General features: G+C 37.5%; 1 protein-coding gene across 1 annotated transcript in view; it reads right to left on the bottom strand.

Moving 5' to 3' along the window:
• LOC122802868 (rhodopsin kinase GRK1-like) overlaps positions 1-22031 on the bottom strand; it is a 506474-nt gene that overhangs the window by 539 nt on the left and 483904 nt on the right. Inside the window, exon 7 of the mRNA XM_044072666.1 lies at positions 1-645. This exon is cut by the window's left edge and continues 539 nt beyond it. Coding sequence (XP_043928601.1) covers positions 350-645 — 296 coding nt within the window. The 3' untranslated portion in view covers positions 1-349. The remainder of the gene's footprint in view (positions 646-22031) is intronic.

The raw sequence follows: 22031 nt of genomic DNA, 5'->3' as shown, positions 1-22031 counted from the left end.
TTATTCTGTCAGCACATTCATATAACCAAACAAAATTCTGTATTACTATTTGCAAACTAGATTTTACACACTCCCTTTCCAGAGTAATCTTGAAATAAGGTGCAGTGCATTTGCTGGTAAATCCTGAATGTATTTTAAATCTTCATAATAGATGTTATAACTTGCATTAATGCCATCCTTGAGCTTTATGTTTTTGCTCTATACATTGTTTCTGTAGGTGTATCAGTTCTGAATAGCAACAGTACTTTTCTCAGTTTGCAGCAGTATTCATGAAAGTTGTAATACAAAACAGAGAGCGTCAGTGTGTTGTCTTGCCTTCTAGAGAGAAACATATTACAGGTTGTCTGCTTTAAGATATGCAACACACTCCAGATTTGGATGAAGGAAGCCCAAGAATGGAATCCCTTCTCAAGTCATTTGGTAGTTCACCATTGGCGTCCCAGCTGTTCAGCTCTCCAAATATTCTTGTCTCAATCATTTCTTCTTGCCATGGGATTGATATATTGCCTGATGCAAACTCATTGAAAACTTCTCTATCTGCATCTTCAATGGTAATGCCTTTTACAGTAGAGAAGGCACCTACGTCCTGAATATCCTTGGCATAGACTGTCCTTGAATCTGGAGTAAATGGAGGTGGAAGGATACCTGGAAATAGTCAGAGAAAATAAGGCAATCACTTTCAGTGAAAATATTACTATGATCCTGTCAAATGGTTCAAACTGCAGCATTACAGAGTTTGCTTATAACTAGCCCCATTGTGAAATATGGTTAAAGTGGAAAGCATTATTTTATGTTAGAATCTATAAACCATCATTAGACATACTACAAAGTATCGAGCAATAACATATAACTTACCTGAAACATCCATATATCTTTGTGAATGAATTTTCAGCAAACATGCTTCTCTAAATAGAATGTAATTTATTCATATAAGCTGGCATGTATAGTACAGAATTGTATTGCTATGCATAAAAAAATAATTATTTGAAAAAAGTGCAATATGCAGCATAGTTCTCAACTTCTTTGCTCAGGAATTCTGGACAAAGTGAAAAATAATGGGATAATGCACCAGTCTCTGTAGGGTCAGCTGGAAGGGTAGTAATTAAGACATTTTGCTGGCTGAGCCAATACTTAGATTGAGAGCTACAGTCCACATTGAAGACTACAATTTCTAACTCCAAGCCTGTTGTAAAAAATTGCTGTAGATGATTGTCACTGTTAAGGTGACACACTGTCACTATGTAAAAAAAATTGGAAAAAGGGGTCATGGATGGATGGATGGATGAAACAGCAAATCATCAAACAGGTAAAAGATTTAAATTAACCTCAATATACACTGACATGTGAGGGTGCAACATGGATAGGACAGAAATAAAAAAATTTCCACTATCTTCAAGATATTGCAAAACTGAGGCACCCTGATCTCCTTTCCACCCAGTTCTTTGGATTCCAAATTTGTACTCCACAATTAATAATGTTGAGGTTGTGATTGTAAGGCAGGTGAATACCATGGAGTATTGCTATGGAGACTGTGGAATGGGTACCAAGACATGGCAAGTTTTAGACATTTGGAGACACCAAAACTAATAAAAAATACACTTAGAATTCAGTGAATTTAAACTGGCTGGTAGAAGTATCAACATTTATTACATGGACAATGAGTCAACAGTGGCTTCTGCTATAGAGGGCCACTATTTGACATACAGGGTTTTAAGGAGGGAGCACAAAAATCGGAGATTCAGAATAAGGGGGATGTACCTCAGTGGGTAAAACAGGGATACATCTCAGAGGGGCAAATATATACAAAAAGTAAACAGCATGGAGTGAAAAATGGGAAGAGTAGAAAACAGCTTAGATAGGCAGTGACGGAAATTATACTTCCAGCTAACCAAGAATTTTAGCAAGGGTATTAGGTTAAATTCTGCTACCTGTGCAATGGTGGGAAGTTTATACTCTTCTAAAATAAGTAGCTCATTCTTAAAAATTCAGAATATTTGTGTGGAATTATCTCCACAAAAATGTTTATATTCTGAATAGATTACATAGTATATTCTCTAACGTTGTAAGGGAGTATTCAGGATATGCAGAAGAGGAGCTAGGAATGCAGGAACATGCCTTTTTCCTGCATGTCATGAAATGAAAATCTTTAAAAATCAAATTCAAATTTAAGAATGCTTGGATGCCTTCTCATCATGTAGGAGTAAGCTTTCTCAAATAACATTCCTGCTTCAGAATCCCCAGATATTTGGAAATGGGATAAATATGAGATGGCATTATTGTGATTAATAATGCTTTTAGGAAAAAAGTGCTAACTAGAAATTGAAAGAAGTAGGATTACCCCAAATTTTCACCCCTTAAATGATGTAAAGGAAAAATTGTATGAACTGAAGAATGGGGGTGATAGGCAATAGTATATAAGTAAATGGCTGTTGTGGTCTGAATGGATGACTAGGAGATCAACATACTGGAGAAAGAAGACAATCAAATTTCCCCCATAGTGGCTTCTTTGTACTTAGATGCTTACAGGCTGGTTATACTGACAGTGTGAGTGTTAACGTTAATTAATGCATATATTAAAAAGGTTACGTTACTGATGCAATCTAATTGTACGGGTTACTTTATTCATGCTATAAACGCTGTATCTATTTGTATGAAGGTGCTTGCATATTACTGTTTTTTTATTTAAGCTTTTTGGTAGTTATTAGTTCCTAAAGAAGATGGCATAAGAAAATGCATTCAGTTGAATGAAGAATTGTACAAAGAAAAAGCATGTATGTGTGAAAAAGTTAATAAGGATTTTCTCACTTGTGTACTGAATTTTCAAAACCATCAAAATTCAAATAATGGTAACTTTACAGAAAGGTTGGTATGGAAAAGGAGATGAGATGAATTTCAGTATAACAAAAATTCCAATTATACACTACGAATTCTTGCAAAATATTGCTCAGGATTTTATAGACAACTTTTTCAGTGGCTATGACATGACTGGCTTTTTGAAATTAAATTGTAAAATTGACATGAAATTGACCTCGAGGGATGAGTTATGAAAACTGGACTTTGATGCAAGTTCACTGAATCATCACAGTGATTTTGTGAAATGTGTATGAAGGGGTTGAGGTTGGTCTAATTGTAAAGCTGATTACTTTACAGACACAAGATGCAGGGTGTGAGTCTCACATGGAGTAATTGTCTAGGCTTAAAATATCCCACAAGGGCAGTTAGCCTAGTACTAATCTATGAAGTTAAGGATGTTGACAAGTCCACTAAATGTAGTTTGAGAACAGGCAATAGTACACTATTACTGGACTGATTATAAGGTATTTGTCACAAATGAAGAGAAAAGTAAATGGTATTAGCTGCGACACTAAAAATAAATTCACTGGGATCCAGAAAGAATTCTTTACACTCATGTAAACTGAAACTGCTGTAAGATGCAGCTTACTTAGTCACGTAAAATGCAGTGGCGGCTTGTGGCATCGGACTGCAGGACTGCAGCCCCCTAGTTGTGTGAAGAAAAAAGAAAAGCACAACTTGTAAAATCAAAACAAAATTCACAGCAGCTTCCAAATAAAACTTGTAATCCACAAAATGAAGCAGCTTTTCAGGCAAAACAATAAAGCCCTGAGCAGGGCAAGCTTAGAAAATTGTGAAAAACCCCACAGATGGCTCAGCACACTTCAGTTCACTTTATTCCACAGAAACACAGCACATTAACGCTCCACCATACATTTTCGTTTTAAAAATCACTTCCTCAGATGTGGGCTGTTCAAACTACTAGTGCTTTTATACCATTCACTTAATTACATTGATTAGGTTAATGAATTAATTGAAAGGTTAATTTAGTTTAAAACCAAAAACATTTCTTGTTGCATCTCTCTGTGTTGCCACAATTAAACCGCATTTAATATTACAATGTTTGATGAATAAATATGTAGAAATAAAAATATGTTTTAAATAAAAATCCTTAAAACACTTGACTACAAAGAATAAATTATAAAGTTAAAATACTATTAGAAACACATTTAGTAGGACTCAATGGTTAAAATTACCAACTTGAATATTTGCTTTAAATGAACTTGATACTCCATCTAGTGGATGAATCATGAAATTACAGGTATTATAAAATTGCATTGTAAACCAAAGGCAAACTGTATAGCCTCACTCAGTTAAAAGAATGTTAAAAACAGGAAAATATAAGGGAAAAATAAGTTCAATACCTTTGATAAATGAGTGTAACACTTGTATTCATAATATATTACAAACCCAATGTTTTAATAAAAATACAAATACAAAAAAGCTTAAAGACCTACTGTAACTATTGGAAAACATGGGTAAAAACGTGATAAAATTCACATAAAGTGCAAATGCATATCACAGTTTTGCTGCTCTCAATTTTAATAATGGGGCTATGGAGATATGTTCATTGAGACCCGGTGGCTTATTGGCCTCCAAACCTATCTGCCACCATAATTCTCTGTACTCCAAACATTCCTCCCATAAACCCCATCTGCCACTCTTTTCCACCCTTTCTATCACAAAAAAAGTATAGTATGCATTTTCACAGCTTTGTTTGTGTCTGTACAATGCATTAGTCTGTTTGTTTGTTTCTAGGTCATACATATGTTCATATACCCTTCTCCTGAGCTTGCGTTCTGTCTTCCCTATATAGAATGCTTCACAGGTTTGACATTTCGCTAAATATACAAGCCCAAAGGAGTCACAATTATTAAAATCCTTACCTTCCAGGGTGATTCCCCTGCTTTCCAAATACACACTTTCTGCATTGCTCATGCATGCACACTGTTGACAATGTCCACATTTAAATGTTCCCTTCCTTTTTCTCCGTCTCTGAACTTCTTGGTTTGTACCATTTTCCAATAAAAGTTTTAAGTTACTTGAATTTTTATAAACTACTCTTAGTTTTCATTCTTTAGTTTCTCTAAGTCAGTAAATGATATTAATGTATTCCATTCCTTATCTATAGTTTGTCTTACCATTTGTGCACAGGCATTATACTCCAAGATGAGTGCACTGCCAAAATTGTCATTTGCCTTTTTTACTGGGTCTACCGTATCAAATACTGGTAATCCTAATATTGGCTTAAAGTCATTTGGTCTCCTTTCTGTCACTTCTGTCTCAATTTTGTCTATCATATCATGTGAGTATTTGCTCGTCCTAAACATTTTCCTTAGTAACCTTTTTTCCATTTCAAAGTCTTTGTCTCTGGACATCATCCTGCAGGCCCTAATATATTGTCCTTTAACTATATTTTTCTTGGAGTACAAAGGGTGAGCACTTTCAAAGTGCAAATAAGAGTTAGAATAGGTACTCTTTCTATACACCCTGGAATTAAAACATGAATTTTCCTTGTATATTTCTTTATCCAAGTACTCCAACTTCTCATAATTTATTCTGTAAGAAAATTCAAGTAAACTAGTACTGTTGTTAATATATTCAATACATTTTTCTATCTCTTCTCTTCTTTTGGCCCTTCCCATAGGATACATATGTCATCCAGGAATCATCTATAAAGTGGCCAGTTGTTACTGTATATTGATTCGGTTACCATCTTCTCTTCCCATTTGGCTAAGACCAAATTGGCATAGGTTGGTGCACAAGCAGCACCCATCGCTACTCCTTTCTTCTGGTGAAAAAATTCACCTTTGAAGTAAATGAAGTTGAACTTTAGAACCAAATCTATAAGCTCCATCACCACAGTGCACTCATCGTGGGTTAAAGTCTCATCCTCAAAAATTAGTTCTGCCAGGTATCTTAGTCCATCACTGTGGGGGATGCTTGAGAACAAATCTACAATGTCAATTGTTAGGAAACATAAATTCTCATTGTATAGATCATGATTCAATGTCCTTAGAAGATCCCAAGAATCTCTCAAAATGTTGGTTCTCTTAAGCCACAGTTTCTTAAGCTTAAAATCCACGAATTTGGCTAGCAGTAAAGTTTTGGAACCCTCAGCCGAAACTATTGGCCTCAAAGGGAGATCCATTCCATTGTTATGTATTTTCGGGGTTCCAAAAATAGTAGGAATTTTAGGTTTGTCCACTTTTAAATATTCATATGCCTTCCTATCTAACAATCCATCTAAAAATAAACTTTCTAAGGCCATATCTATCCTTCTGTAACTAATATTTATTTCATTTTTTGAAACTGTGGAGTATTTGTTAGGGTCTCCTAAAATTTCATTCATTTTCCCCTCATAGTCAAAGCTGTTCATCAATGCTCTTCCCCCACCTTTGTCCAGTTTCATAATTCTTAAGCCTGAATCCCCTCTTAATTCATCAAGGACGCTGCTTTCAGCCTGGCTTAAGTTCCTTGTATAGTGTACTTTCCCATACTTCTTTCATTTTTCATTCCCGAGTATATTCTCTAGATTTTTTATCTGGGGGTGCAGTGGGGGATTGTATGTACTTCTTTTTACCAGATCTCCTGGTTCATAATTTTTATTCTGATCAAATATAACCTGAAAGTTAATTTTCCTAGTAAAGGTTTTAACATCCATAATTGTTTTGGTTAAATCTCCCCTTCTTCTTTGGGTTTGGGAAACTTACCTTATTTTTATACTCATTAAGGTCCCTTTCTAGCTTTTTTATTTTTCTCTTAACTAAGTTATCACAATCATTATTTGTTTCAATAAAAATATTGTCATATTTCATTCTTTCTAAAGGAATTGTAAAAATCAAGTCATTTTTAATGCATTCATTTAAAATATCAATCTCTTTAAATAGTTCAGCTTTAATCCTAACTCTTTCTTCAATCATCCATCTTAATATATCTAGCCCACATCTGTTAAAAACTTCTAAAAGGTCTTTGTGAAATATACTTCCCTAAATCACATTGTTAGGGTATTTAAATACCCTTAGCCCTTGTTTCTGTGGAATAAAGTGAACTGAAGTGTGCTGAGCCGTCTATGTTTTTTTTCACAATTTTCTAAGCTTGCCCTGCTCAGGGCTTTATTGTTTTGCCTGAAAAGCTGCTTCATTTTGTGGATTACAACTTGTAAAATAAAATATTTTTTAAATTAAGAAAACTAACTGGCTTGCTATAAAAACGAGTCTGACTGACTAGCAAAGTCCCGGAACTCAAACTGTGCATACTCGTTTCTCGGCGAGTTCTGGATTTTTTATTTTTTTTTTATTTTTGCTGCCTGCTGGACTGTCACAGACTGCTGTAAAGGCAGTCCAGACTATGTGGAGTTCTGCATCAGTGTGTTTTGCCCAGAAATCTGTGCGGTAACCACACAGTAAAGTGGAAGGGGGGCGGACTGCCATGTCCGCAGTCACGTACGTGACGTGAATGGCAGGGTGACTACTGATTGTTTCTTGCTCTCTTTCTGAAAAAGAGAGCGAGAAACAATCAGTATTGTCAGGCAATGCAGGATCACTGGATGAGACAGTTACTTTTGCCTTCTGCTCTTGTAGCTCAGTAGCTAGTACTAGTACGTACATGGGTACAAGTGCCACACTGCTGCCCAGCCAATTGCTAATATTTAATATAATTTATCAGGCTTCCTATCTGACTCTCTAATTTTCTTTGGGTTGGGTGCTTGCTTGCTTGCAAGTTTGTTTAGTTTGGAACTTTGGATGAACTTCGGAGAGGAAAGGAAAGATTCTGGAGTGGATTCCTGAGTCGTTGTTTGACTAGCACTAGCAGTCAGCAGCCAGCTATGTAAAAAGAAAAGAAGCCTACAGTTGTGAGAAAAAAAAAGCCTACAGACTGTAGTTGATTGCTCGTTTCTTCATTTTTTTGAGGTAAGTGTGTCTGAGTTACATCTGTAGAGTAGTAGGTAAGGGCAACATGAAAGGTTGCTATTTTGTTGGTGATGCTTCTGAGGTTGAATTTAGTAATTAAAAGGTCAGAGTGTCTATCTCTGGAAAGTGTGGGGGGTAATGTGGAGAACTGGAGAGGTTTAGATTTGAAGAGTAGGGGTAGGAAAGGGTGGAGAGGGAAGATATGTGTGGGCCCTGGGTTAGGATGAATATCTGCCTGAAATTTAATGTGAGTAAGAGAGAGGAGTAGGATGGATTTGAGTTTAGTGAAATGCTTATGATATGTGTAAGTAGAGTGTGTGGGTTTGGATATATATGTAAGCATAGAATTGGGAGTTAGTGCTGTTGAAAAGGTGTGCTGAGATGTGAATGTTAATGTAGGTATGGTGGTGGTGGTATAGGTTTATAGGAAATGTATCAGATTGGTAATGTATAATGTGAAATGTGTGGTAGGAAGTAGAATTATAAGTTAAGAAGGAAATAGAGAATATGGTTAGTATACTTTGTTGTACTGAAGAAATATAGGACATGCTAAAGTGAGCTAGAGTGCTAGAAGAAGAAATGTATGTATATGGGAATGAAAGGAGATGTAGTGGTGATGAGATAAGTGTGGGGGTAATACAGAATATGGGGAAGTAGTGATTGGCTATTAGTAGTTGAGCTGGGAGGGTGTGCATAGAGTTAAAGCGTGACATCATGTTTAGGAGTGAACATGAGTGTTGAGAAAGAAACTGTGACTCAGATTTGGGATGAACGCCCTATAAAAACACCTATGATGTAGGATTTACCAATAAAAACAGATCTGAATGAAGAGAAGTTAAGTTTGCATAGTGATTAAAAGGGTATGCTTAAATTATCCACATTATATGTAGTATGTAGGTAAAGAAGAGAGTCCCAGACACCAGGAAGGAGGACAGTACGATAGGTATGGGTTGGTAAAGTGAATTCTATAGTACTGGCAAAGAAACATAAAGAAAATGGAGTAGGTTAGTTAGTACTGAGAGACAGTGCATGAAAAAGATGCTCAATACATAAGTTTTAAAAAGAAAAGACCTGCGTATATTTGTTGTAGAGTACAGATATTGGGTAACTGATGGCAGAAAGCTATTTACACAGCTTTATAATTGATGGATAAAGGCATGACATGCCTTCACTGCAGTATTTATTGCCCTTGTTGGAGGGTTTAAAAACATTTAAAAACAAATTGTTTTTTAGTGACGTATACTCTGAAAAGGCATTTGAGCCATGGCATTAAGTCAGTGAAGTCTCAATAAAAGATTTTTGAATTGCCTGGCTTTGTGATTTGTTGTTTGTGGATTCTGTTTCTTTCCTGTGGTTCTGGTGTCATCAGAATAATTGGCATCCCAGATAATTTACAGAAACCAGATCATGTGGAAATATTGAGACAGAGGCAATGCAACTAGCATCAAATTTTGAATAGAGTGAAGTCACATGTACCTATACCTGCCAGATGTCCTGTGGGCTGGTAAGCAGGTTGTTGCTGGAATCCCTTATTAAGGGTGTCTGACTATCTTCTTTATCTTTCTGTCTTTGCCTTGCAACCTAGTATAGTTTGACATGTATGGAAGAAAGAAAACTGAATCAGAAAACCTGTAACACATGGTCAAGAGTGAGCCTATAAATGTGGTCATCTGAGACCTTGGAATTGCATTACTTATGATAAACAGTATGTGTTAAACTTAAGCACCTTTTAGTCATATTTTAATATGTGAAAATATGTTAATATATGCTGATTTGTAAGGATATGTATAAATGTTCTATATGTAATATGTGGAAGAAACTTTAGTACTTCATAGAATAAGAACCTGAAGTACTTCAAAATGCAATTAAGACTGGTGGTGCTCTGCTAATGCACGATGAAGGAAGTAAGGAATTCAAGAAAAGTGGGCAAAAACGCTGGCTGATGTAAACACAGTTGGTAGTCTTGGCAGTCTGAGTAAAGTGTAGAAAGCATATACATGACATGAAGCCTAGTTAGATCACAGAGTCAGAATCTCATGTTTATATTCCTGTGGACTATCTACATATTCGTATTAACGAGTCTGCATTCTCAAACAGTCTTTGGGCATCAATGTGGGTGATGTGTGATAGTATGATACTGTGAAAACCAAAACCAAAAGGAATGCTAAAGAATTATGACTCCAGGAGACAAGTAGGTGACCACCAGTGACATCCTTGGGTATGCACTTAATGTAAATAAGCAGCTCTTGTCAACTTGGTCACAGAACTGTCCTTCTGTGAGAAAAGGCAGATGTCTGTGCACATATTACATCTGAAGAGCATCTATTTTTGTTGTATCTGCTTATCTTAATGTTTAATGTAGAGCATTTATAGTGTGCTGTGCAACTCACAAGTGGACATAAGTCCAAGTCTGATGAGACTGAGCCATTTGCTGCAAGGCTACAGCTAACAGAGCACATATACCTCATGTGTCAGCTATGTGGGGTATGGTTGAATTATAACACTGTTTTATGCTTTCAGGTGCAAGAACATTAAGCATAGGTGGTATACAAAACCAAACAGAGAGCTGTGTTTCAGATGGCTTGCATACTGAAGGTGAACTGTGTCTCAGCAGATCTAGGTCTTTTGCTTTAGTTTTGCACAAAGGGCAGATACTGCTACTGCTGCTGGACACAGTGCTTGAGTTTGCTTCCAGAGCTACAGATCTGCAGCCTGCCCTAGCTCAATACTTTTCTTTTGCTACTAATTGTGAGGCTCACAATGCTGGTAGCCAGACCCAGGTTCCTGGTAAGACTGAGACTGAAAGTTAGGTATTATCCAACAGATAGGCCATCATGTGGGCACTATATCCTTTGATACTGATGACCACTGAATTTAATTATAGAAATCTCTGCTTCTGTTCTCCTGCAGGTGTCTGCACAATCTGTATCAGCAGTTCTTATGTTTGATGCTTAAGACATATGTTTTAGCTTGTTTCTTTTGTTGTACCACTTTTTTTTCATTTAATTAAATCTAACTAGCTGATCAACACTGAGCTCAGCATTTTCCTCTGTTAATGTATTGTCATAAATGATTACTGAATGGCACATGAATGTTTGACTGTGCTGTCAGTTGCTCTTGTAAGGTTTTTCTCTCTAGTTTGGGGGTGTGTTAAATAGGATCATAGGAGGCTACTAGGCTAATGCCCCTGGGGCCTTTACAAGCCTAGCCAAGAGTTTATCCCCAAAAAGAAACCTCAGTCAGTACTTGTCACCACTGTCAATGAGGGATACTGGTGGAAGTTGGAAAGCAAAATGTACATGACTGTTAACTTAAGTGACATAAGATAAATCATTAAAGACTGAAGTTAGAAAGTAATGATAGACATTGCAGATTCAGACTTCATATACCCTTCAGAAAATTCATGCTAATGCAAAACCTGTTATTCTATCAACTTTCTAAGTTTGTAAGAAGAGCAATATTTAAAAATTGTCCCTATTTTTGGTCCTTTGTACCACTTTTATACATGGTTTTGTCCCTATTTCTTGCTCTAAGAGGTTGAGAGGTATGCTACAAGATTTATATTGTTGAATCTTATCTGACCTAGGCTAAAATCTGCTCATTGTAAGTAACCTTAAATAAATGTGCACACACCTGAGAGATTTTTTATGCTGGCTAATGCAGCTTGAAATACACAGAAGGTGTAACTGGGCTAGGTATACATACAAACATACAGCATATGTGTGCATTGAAAGTAAATGTATGGCAATGTGGATATTACCTCCTTTTACCTTAGCAGAGATGTTTGTTATCTCAGTATACTGTTATGTATGTTATTGTTATGTATCTATATCTTTGTTAGTTGGATCCTTTCTCCCTGGGCCTCATTGAAAAGGGGTTTTATTGCTCAGTTGGATTTTCCCAGTAATCAATTGCAACAAATACATTTCCATATAGCAGCTACCTACACTACATGTTGTCGCAGCTTACTCATGTCTTGGACAGGAATACAAATGCTAAACAGACCATGGACAGGGTACATGGCAGAGCTAGGTTAGAATCTTAAAACTGTCCAATGGAAAGGAAGGGCAAACTACAATGTGTAGCTGACCATGCTATACTGTAAGTAGGCAATATGAGACAGAGAACAGTTGGAGTTTTTTGAGTGTGTTCATATAGGACAAGTGTTTAAGGCATAGGATCATCTTTGTGAGGTACATTTGCAGCCTCTCCAGTTGTTTTATGTACCATATCTTCTGTCTGCTCTTTTTGCACTGCCTTCTCAGTTCTGCAAGAAACAGCTTCTTCATCAAGGATTTTACCAGTAATCAAATGCAATTGTAAACTGTTTTATTGATGCTTAACCCTATCTGTACTGGTTAGCACTGAATATTAAGCTAGTCCCAGTAATGCTGGCATAACAAGGAATATCTGTCCATTTTAGATGATGTTGGGCCAATTAAGTGATATCATCTTGAAAGTTATCCACAGCATTTGTATGCCAGAGAGGCGAGATTAGGTTGGTTTGGATATGTGCTAAGGAAGGGATACTGGGTATATTGGGAAAAGTATGATAAGGATGAAGCTGCCAGGTAAGACAAAACGAGGAAGGCCTAAGATAAGGTTTATGGATGTGGTGAGAGAGGACATGCAGGTGATTGGTATGACAGAGCAAGATGCAGAGAACAGGAAAAAATTGGAAACGTATCCGCTGTGGCAACACCTAATGGGAACAGCCGAAAGAAAAGACTACAAGCACTTATTTGGAACCAGGTGGGGTCATGTGAATAGTGTTTGCTTGGGAAACTTTAAAACAGTCCCTTTCGAGCCTCTATGAAAAACGGGGGGGGATCCAGTATGATCTGATGTGTTCCAGACCAGACCACAGCTTCTCATCAGGTGCAGCTGCAGAAACTGAGTACGAAGTACTGTTTGCAGCATACCGCAGAGGTAAGTCTTCAAACCAACCTGTATATACATGTAACAATGTGTGCTGTGTAGAGTATTTAGCATGTGCCATAGTGACTTGAGCATTTATTTCATGTAAATTAGTAAGCATGCCCAGCATTGATCCCACTGCACCATAGCTCTGCCCCTTTAGTTAGCCACACCCCATTCCCATTGGCCCCACCCATTCAGCTGTCTCCTGCAGCCCCCCTTTGATTTGAAGTCACCAGCCGCCACTGGTAAAATGTGATTCAGAGACATATTTAGCCATAATGAGAAAGATCTCATTACTGGCTAAGTTACATGTCTCTTTCTCGTGTGTAATTACTGCCAGTGCAAAAAATCAATTTTTGGCAGTAATTGTTACTAGTGGACCATATACCACAACACCACAGACATGCAGGCTTTCACACACACACACACACACACACACACACACACACACACACACACACACACACACACAAACACCCACGCAAATATGCACAGACACAGAAAAGCACACACACATAGACGTGCACACACACACAGAAACACACATACATACATACATACACACACACACACACACACACACACACACACACACACACACACACACACACACACACACACAGCCATCACTACATCTCTGGTGATCTTCCCTAGCCTTACCTGCAGCATGATCTTTCTCACTAATTATAATGGGGAATGCAGCATTTTGGCCATGTAAACATGGCTAGCCACTAGCCATGCTAATTTACACGGATGAGTGATTCTCTGAATCACCCAGTAGCATACATCCCTTCTCACAGGTATGTTTGGGGGAGACCACATGGCTACTTATCATTAGCCACTTCCAGTGAATGACTCATTAACATTTAGCATGGCTATGATGACTCCCATCATGGTGATTCTATCAGCCATGTAAAATCGCTGCCATGGACCTGTCTCTGAATCTGACAGGGCATCTAGGAGTAGTTGGCTGCTCCAGTTATGGCTTACCACTCACAGTCCACTATCTGTAGGTTCATATTGAGGAAGTGGCTTTCTGCTGAGCAACTACCTGAGGTTAAAGGATGGGAAATATTAAACATAACTCTCAACAAGGACTATTAAAAGTACCTATATGAATTACGGGTAAAATTACTAAACTTATTTTATATTATAGATTTATGTATGAATGTATGTATTCATTAATTTACAGCATTTTTAACCAGAAACATTTACATCGACATAGGCCATTTCAGCAAAGGAGAACAGGTCATGTCAAGACTGCTTTACATTTAGAATTCTGAATACATTAATATTTTGCACACATATACAACAGAATGTTAAACTTCTGCATTATATTTAGATAAGCAAGAATTGCAGACAATTAAACTCAGTTCAGGTATCTGTAGATCAGAAATTGTCACAAGCCTTTAAGTTTTATTCTTTTCTGAATACTTTAAAATATAGTACATGATTTGCAAAACAAATCAGGTGAGTAGAGCAGCTGTAAGGAGATGGAAGAAGCAGGCTTATCACAAAAGTTAAGAGACAAAGGTACAGGAATTCAGGAAAAAATAGGTGACAGGTAAGTTGTATGCATGAGACGACTTTATAAATAGATGCTCATTTAAGGCCTTCCTGAAAAAATACTTATGTGAAATTTTTCATACTCTCAGAGGAAGGTTGTTCCAGCATCTGGAGACCACTACTAGGAACAGAGACACCAAAGTGATTATGTGAAGTGTACTTGTGTGTGTGTGTGTGTGTGTGTGTGTGTGTGTGTGTGTGTGTGTGTGTGTGTGTGTGTGTGCATGTATTTGTGTGTGTGTCTGTGCTGGGAGGGAGGCTTGGCAAGGAACAAATCCAGTGAATACTTCTCATTGTTGGCTTTATTTTGGAAAATGTATTTTAAGAGAATAGAACTGATAGAAGAGATAGTCTCAACTGTAATATTCTAGTAAGTTCTTGGGAGTTCTAACCAGTGCAGAAATTTAAAAAAAGTAATCTGGATGAGTTTAAAAGTATGTCACAGAGCAAACTGGTTTCAAAGTTATATTTATTTATTTATTTACTTTTGTTTACTTGGGTAGTGTACTGATCACAGTGGACCAATTTCAGCCATAGATTAAGTGAATGCAGTCGCAATGAACAATATTATAAAAATGTGCAGATTAATACAGAGTTTATGTTCAGTACTTACAAAAATGGTTTGTCAGTCTGACTGTATGTTAAGATGAATTGAAGGAGAAAGTTAGAAAACTAAAAGAAGTGGGAGTAAAAGCGGCTGGTCATGTGGCCACCTGATAGCTTTTACAGTGGGCTTCTTTATGGAGATGTGCTTTGAATTATGATCTAAATATGGAGTAGAACAGGTGTTTTAGGTAGAATGAAAGTGATTCCTATAGCTTTGGTGCAAGGCTTGATAATGCATTGTCAGTGCAATTTAATATTTTGGGGAGAGTAGATGAATAGGTGTTGAATGAGAGTGACTTCTGGGGTTATAAGAAGAGGGTTTTGTAGAATGCTTTGCTGCAGCACTGAAAATATTTCAGGATTTAGGAGTTTGAAAAGAAGTAACCTCAGTAAAAGAACTACTTTCTGTTTGATAGGCACCCATTTTGCTTTTGAGAGAGTCAGGCAGTGAAGCACATGAGAGGAGAAATTGTTTAGCAAACAAATTGACAGTCTACAGAGTATTACATGTTTTTAAATAAAGCTGCATCTATAATTGACAGGCCATGCTCAGGTTCAGCTAAGGAAGACTCCTTGCCTATTGTAGCTCTTGCTGAAGATGTTAGGTTTTGAGATCTATAAGAAAATTAATTTTAGTTTTTGGTGTGTATATGTCTATGTGAGTATGGAATTAAGGGTTTGATCTAGCCATATATGAAGGCATTTGAAAGATGCTGCTGTTTCAGAGTGTTGTTTAAGGTGTTGTTACAATATTCGCTTAATACTGTGGGATATTTATCCATGTGAATTTAATGATTTCTTGATGCAAATTGTTGAATTTGTTTTAAATCAAAATGTCTTTTTTTATAAATGTCAATATTTTGTAAACTAAACGGAACTTTATTAGTGGTAGCTTTTGAATCCTTTTATGCTGATCTATTTATGGAATATTTCAATGTGATTTATATCTATTGATACATCCATTAATCATTTTAACAGCAGTTAATATTTGGCATCACTTTTTGGATGATGTATGGTTAGTTTAAAAGACTTAATATGATAAACTATCATTTTTCAATATTTAATTAATAATCAGTTTAGTATTCAATTTACTGTCAAAGTTGAATTATTTACCACTAGGTCTTTTGATGTTATGGTTACTAAAACATTAGAGAGATCATTACATTCTAATATTTATAGGAAGCCAGTTTATAAAAACAAGTATTTAAGATTTGATAGTCATCTCCCTAAACATGTTATTAATAACATTCCAGAGGGACAGCTTATTAGAACTAATTGTATTTAGGATACTGAGATTGATTATACAGAGTATAATCATTATTATACTGAGTATACAGAGGAAGAGGCTGGTGAAGAAGAAGTGGGTTTGTCAGAGAGATGAAGAAAGTAGACAAGTGTATAAGGAGATGAGGAGCATGGCAAAGAGAGAGGTGGTTAAGGATAAGGCATATGGAGAGTTGTATGAAAGGTTGGACATTAAGGAGGGAGAAAAGGACCTGTACTGATTGGCTAGACAGAGGGACCGAGCTAGGAAACATGTGCAGCAGGTAAAGGTGATAAAGGATAATGAGGGAAACATACTCACAAGTGAGGAGAGTGTGTTGAGCAGATGAAAAGAGTACTTTGAGGGGTTGATGAATGAAGAGAATGAGAGGGAGAGAAGGTTGGATGATGTGGGGATAGTGAATCAGGACATGCAACAGATTAGCAAGGAGGAAGTAAGGATAGCTATGAAGAGGATGAAGAACGGAAAGGCTGTTGGTCCAATGACATACCTGTGGAAGCATGGAGGTGTTTAGGTGAAATGGCAGTGGAGTTTTTAACTAGATTGTTTAAAGAAATCTTGGAAAGTGAAAGGATGCCTGAAGAATGGAGAAAAAGTGTTTTGGTACCTATTTTTAAGAATAAGGGTGATGTGCAGAGCTGCAGTAACCTCAGAGGGATTAAACTGATCAGTCACAGCTTGAAGTTATGGGAAAGAGTAGTGGAAGCTAGGTTAAGAAGGGAGGTGATGATTAGTAATCAGTAGTATGGTTTCATGCCGGGAAGGAGCACTACAGATGCGATGTTTGCTCTGAGAGTGTAGATGGAAAAATATAGAGAAGGTCAGAAGGAGTTGCATTGTGTCTTTGTGGACTTGGAGAAAGCATATGATAGGGTGCCTAGACAGGAGTTGTGGTGTTATATGAGGAAGTCAGGAGTGGCAGAGAAGTATGTAAGTGTGGTACAGGATATGTACGAGGGTAGTGTGACAGTGGTGAAGTCTGCAGTGGGCGTGACAGATGCTTTAAGGTGGAGGTGGGATTACATCAAGGATCAGCTCTGAGCCCTTTCTTATTTGCAATGGTGATGGACAGGTTGACAGACAAGATCAGACAGGAGGCCTCATGGACTATGATGTTTGCAAATGACATTGCGATCTGTAGTGGAGTAGGGACCACGTTGAGGAGACCCTGGAGAGGTGGAGATATGCTCTAGAGAGGAGAGGAATGAAGGTCAGCAGGACTAAGACAGTATATATGTGTGTGAATGAGAGGGAGAAGAGAGGAATGGTGAGGATGCAGGGAGTAGAGTTGACGAAGGTGGATGAGTTTAAGTACTTGGGATCAAGAGTTCAGAGTAATAGTGAGTGTGGAAGAGAGGTGAAGAAGAGAGTACAGGCAGGGTGGAATGGGTGGAGAAGAGTGTCAGGAGTGATTTGTGACAGACGGGTATGAGTAAGAGTGAAAGGGAAGGTCTACAAGAGGGTAGTGAGACCAGCTATGTTATATGGGTTGGAGACAGTGGCAATGACAAAAAGGCACAAGTCAGAGCTGGAAGTGGCAGAGTTAAAGATGTTAAGATTTGTACTGGGTGTGACAAGGATGGGCAGGATTAGGAATCAGTATATTAGAGGGTCAGCTCAGGTTGGATGGTTTGGAGACAAAGTCAGAGAGGCGAGATTGCATTGGTTTGGACATGTGCTGAGGAGGGATGCAGAGTATATTGGGAAAAAGATGCTAAGGATGAAACTGCCAGGTAACAGGAAAAGAAGAAGGCCTAAGATAAGGTTTATGGATGTGGTGAGAGAAGACATGCATGTGGTTGGTGTGATAGAGCAAGATGCAGAGGACAGGAAGAAATGGAAACAGATGATCCGTTGTGGTGACCCCTAACGGGAACAGCTGAAAGAGAAGAAGATACTGAGACTGATTATCAGAAAACGTTGGATGAGATTTTTCATAAATTTTGTAGTAGGAGTTATCCACCTCAGCATTTGCTGAATGTCATAAGTCAGGCTGACGTTTCACGCAGAATCAACCTGTTGCAATACGTTGATTCTGATAATCAGAATGATGATCAAAATATCATTTTCATGACAACTTTGCAGAGTAGTAAAGTCCCACATCCAACACGTTTTTTCTGGTCTTAGATTCTGAAAGTATCTGTAGATGGCAGAATGTGCAGAAAGTTAGAAAGTTTGTTTCTGAGCCACGACTTTTTGACTGCTGCAATATGTGGGTTGTGGAAAGAGATGAACACATTTATTTCATTAGGTTGATTCCTCATGCTATGACCATTTATCAAGACACAAGTGATGGACAAAGTTGTACTGTAGGAAGAGATGGAATTGTGGGTAAGTGAGCTGGAAGTAATTTCTGTTGCACCAGAATGGATATTATAGATGTGAACTTTAAATGGTATTTGGGAATGGTTTCAGCAGTGGGTTGGGATTATTGTTGACGGATAAAATGAAGTGTTATTAGCCTGCAATAAGCTTAGTGAAGGATTAATGAGAGCAGATGATGTTGGAGAAACAGAAAAGACTGCCTGTACATGACAAGACTGAAAAGGTGGGATTATTGATATGCCTTTGAAAGTGTGGCCATGAATGCAGGGATGCTGGTAGGACATAAGTGAAAAAGTAGTGAGGTTGAATGTACAATATTATGGAAGATGGAAGAATTGTTAATGAGGTCATTAAAATATACTTGAGAGCGCATTGGGGAATGATGAATGGGGTGGTGATGGAGGGGAGATAACAGAAATGGTGAGGTGTATGGGGTATTTATGGCCCCCAAAGATAAGAAGAGAGCTGCAACTAACTAAGCAGTAATAATTGTGTTAAAGAGTCGGAAAAATATACATGTTATAGGTGTCTAGACTTTGTTAAAAAGTTATTAGCTGGTGAAGATTAGATTATTATTAAAGCGAGAGAGTCAGGAGAACTAGCAATTTTATTGTAAGGAGAGCTGTATGAGGATGGTTTTGAATAAGGAATACATGTGAGTGTGAATGTAAAAATGTTGCAAAGTAGTTTGATAGGTAGCTTTAGGATGTAATTGTTTAAAGTATTAGCATTAAGATAAGTCAGTATGAAGTAGAGTGGGGAAAAAAAAGGATGGGGTGGGATAGCTGTTGAAAAAGGTAGCATCACAGTAAAATTATGAATCTGAGAAGTGTAGCTAGGTATATACCTTGTACACAATAGCGTCAATGTTTTGGTGAATCATTTATTTGTTTTGCACAAGATACACCAGGATTTTTACTATGTTTTTCACTAAGCTTGCAATGTCAGTTTTCAGTATTGAAAGTGCATTCTCTCCAGCTTTGGAACAGTAGAAAACAAGGGTGTGTGTGTGTGTGTGTGTGTGTGTGTGTGTGTGTGTGTGTGTGTGTGTGTGTGTGCGTGTGTGCGTGTGTGCGTGTGTGTGTGTGTGTGTGTGTGCGTGTGTGTGTGCGTGTGTGTGTGTGTGCGTGCGTGTGTATGTGTGTGTGTGTGTTGGGGGGTGCTGGGAGGTACAAATAATTATCAGCACACCCATTTCAGGTGTGAGGAAGGATTTATTACTCGTGTTCAGGCACTCCTCCAGTGATTAGAATAGCAGATTGTCATAGATTTTACCATGGGGGGCATAATTGACACTGTCTAAGGTAATGGGCATGATGTCAGCAGGTCAGCCCTGTTAGGGCTGGAAAAAACAATCCCCAACATGGCTGGGACATTCATATCTCCTATTCATTGTCCTTTTTCCCGTGCTTACATTCAGATGATCTTCAACACTCCCCCCAGGAGTCCCTGGTAGAAGCAGACAAGTTGGACGGCTGTCAGGATAGACTTCAGAGCAGAAAATCTAGGAAGCATTCTGAGACATGGCTTTTGACTGACAGCTGCAAGAAACAAAAATGTAGGCTACACTGAAATATGCATTATCTGGGGAAGGGTGGAGGAAGGCTAAACTTTGAGAGAGAAAAAACACATTTTGAAAGATGATGTGCAATTACAAAAATCCTGGTTATGTCTCAATTTTATTTATAAAAAGTTTGTAAACCAGGTTTGAGAACTTGTATAGGATGCTTTTCAACTTCTTTCTGGACACAGTGCAGTACAAAGTAAGACAGTATGTAGCTATTCAATCTAAGCACACATAAGCAAACATAGTAGCTCACTCTTCTCAAATTATTTAAAAGAGGAAACACAAACAGTAACTCATATGCTATTCAATTATGAAAATACAATTTGTAATTTGGTTCTACTTAGGACAAGTTCATAGGTTCATAGGTAAGTACTAGGTTAGCTGCCCTTGTGGGCCATTTTAGGCCTATCCAATTTCACTTTCAAAGGTAAGACTCCAACCCTGCACTTTGTTCCTGCAAAATAAGCACTCCTAATCCCAAGTTGATTCTGATTTCTGAGAATAAATGCAAGGAATTCAGTATGTGCAGCAGCAAAGAAAGTACACAGAATCATTTCAGTCTTATATTGTGTCAAATGGTAATACACTGCATGTCAGTGAGTAACATAGTCAACATTGGTATCTATAAGCAGCAAAGAACAAAAGTAATGGTGTAGGTAAACCGTTCCTCCAATAAACCAAGCACGCAAAAAACAAAAATAATGGAGGTAACAAAGCACAGCTTCTAAAATCCAAGGTTCTTCATTTCCAGTAACAGATAGGTGAGCGCTTTTGCAGCCAAAGCCGCTTCATCAGACAAACATGATGTGAAACTGTGTTGCTTTTAAAATAGGCAGCAGCCAATCATATAGCAAACTCCATTAAGAATAAAAATTTAAAGTAACAGCTCATTTAATATATGAAACATCCTAGTATTCATCATTAAAACCAATAAATATTATAAAAGATTACAAATGTATAAAAAGCATAACAAATAAACATGCTATCTGGCTAAAGGCCTATTGACCAAAACTGGTTTAATACAAATCTTGTCATTCAGACCTTTCCCTTTATTAGCGCTCATCCTGATAATCCACTCAAGTTTTTTATTTTCCACCTTATTCTTATTGGGTCCCCTCTATTGCCCTTTTTTATCACTTCTAAATCTAAAGTATGCTGATTGCCTAGCTTAGTAATATGTTTAGCTAGGGCATTAGTATCAGGTTGTCTCAATATATCATGGATGTGCTCTCTCATTCTATCTCTTAGTCTACGGGTTGTCATCCCAATATAGAAAGAATAGCAGAGAGTGCAATATGCTAAATAGACTAAATTAGTGGTGTTACAGTTAGCATTAACTTCAAAATGCATCCTGTTCCCTGTGTCCGGATGGTCAAAACTTCCCCCACTATCTATCAAGTGACAGAACTTACATACATTGTAGGGGTATGAGCCTACAGGTAATTGTGTAGATTCACCCATGTCATATCTAGGGTGGCATAGCATCTTCTTAAGAGACCTTTTGTTTTTAAATGTATATCTGGGAGTTTCACCCGCTAGCATACGTATTCTCTCATTGGACAGGAGTATGTTCCAGTGTTTGGTATACACACTCTGCAAGAGTCTAATATTGCTAGCATATGTAATGGGTATTCTCATCCCATTATTACTGTTAGCTTTCCACTTGCATGTATGAACTGGAGCAGAAAAGTAAGGTTTACCTTTACGTTTTCTTGTGTCAGATACATTGGTTACTGCCTTCTCTATTTCTTTTTTATTGTATCCTCTGTCCAGAAATCTTTTTCCTAATATAATTAACTCCTGATCTAGTGTATAGTCATCTGCTGTTAGTCTAGAGACCCTTAGGGCCTGTCCTGTGACAATGTTCTTAAATACATGCTCAGGATGCATATGTACTACTGGTACCTATAAGCATTTTCAGTAACTCAGTATTTCTAAGTAAACCACATAAGAAACCCATTAGACAACATAATGCAAGTTATTTCTGTATAATAAG

The sequence above is a fragment of the Protopterus annectens genome, chromosome 5.part0 (assembly GCF_019279795.1).
Source record: "Protopterus annectens isolate FY-2018-M chromosome 5.part0, PAN1.0, whole genome shotgun sequence".
Classification (NCBI taxonomy): Eukaryota; Metazoa; Chordata; order Ceratodontiformes; family Protopteridae; genus Protopterus; species Protopterus annectens.
The sequence above is the reverse complement of the archived record's forward strand: the minus strand, read 5'-3'. Positions and strand labels throughout refer to the sequence as shown.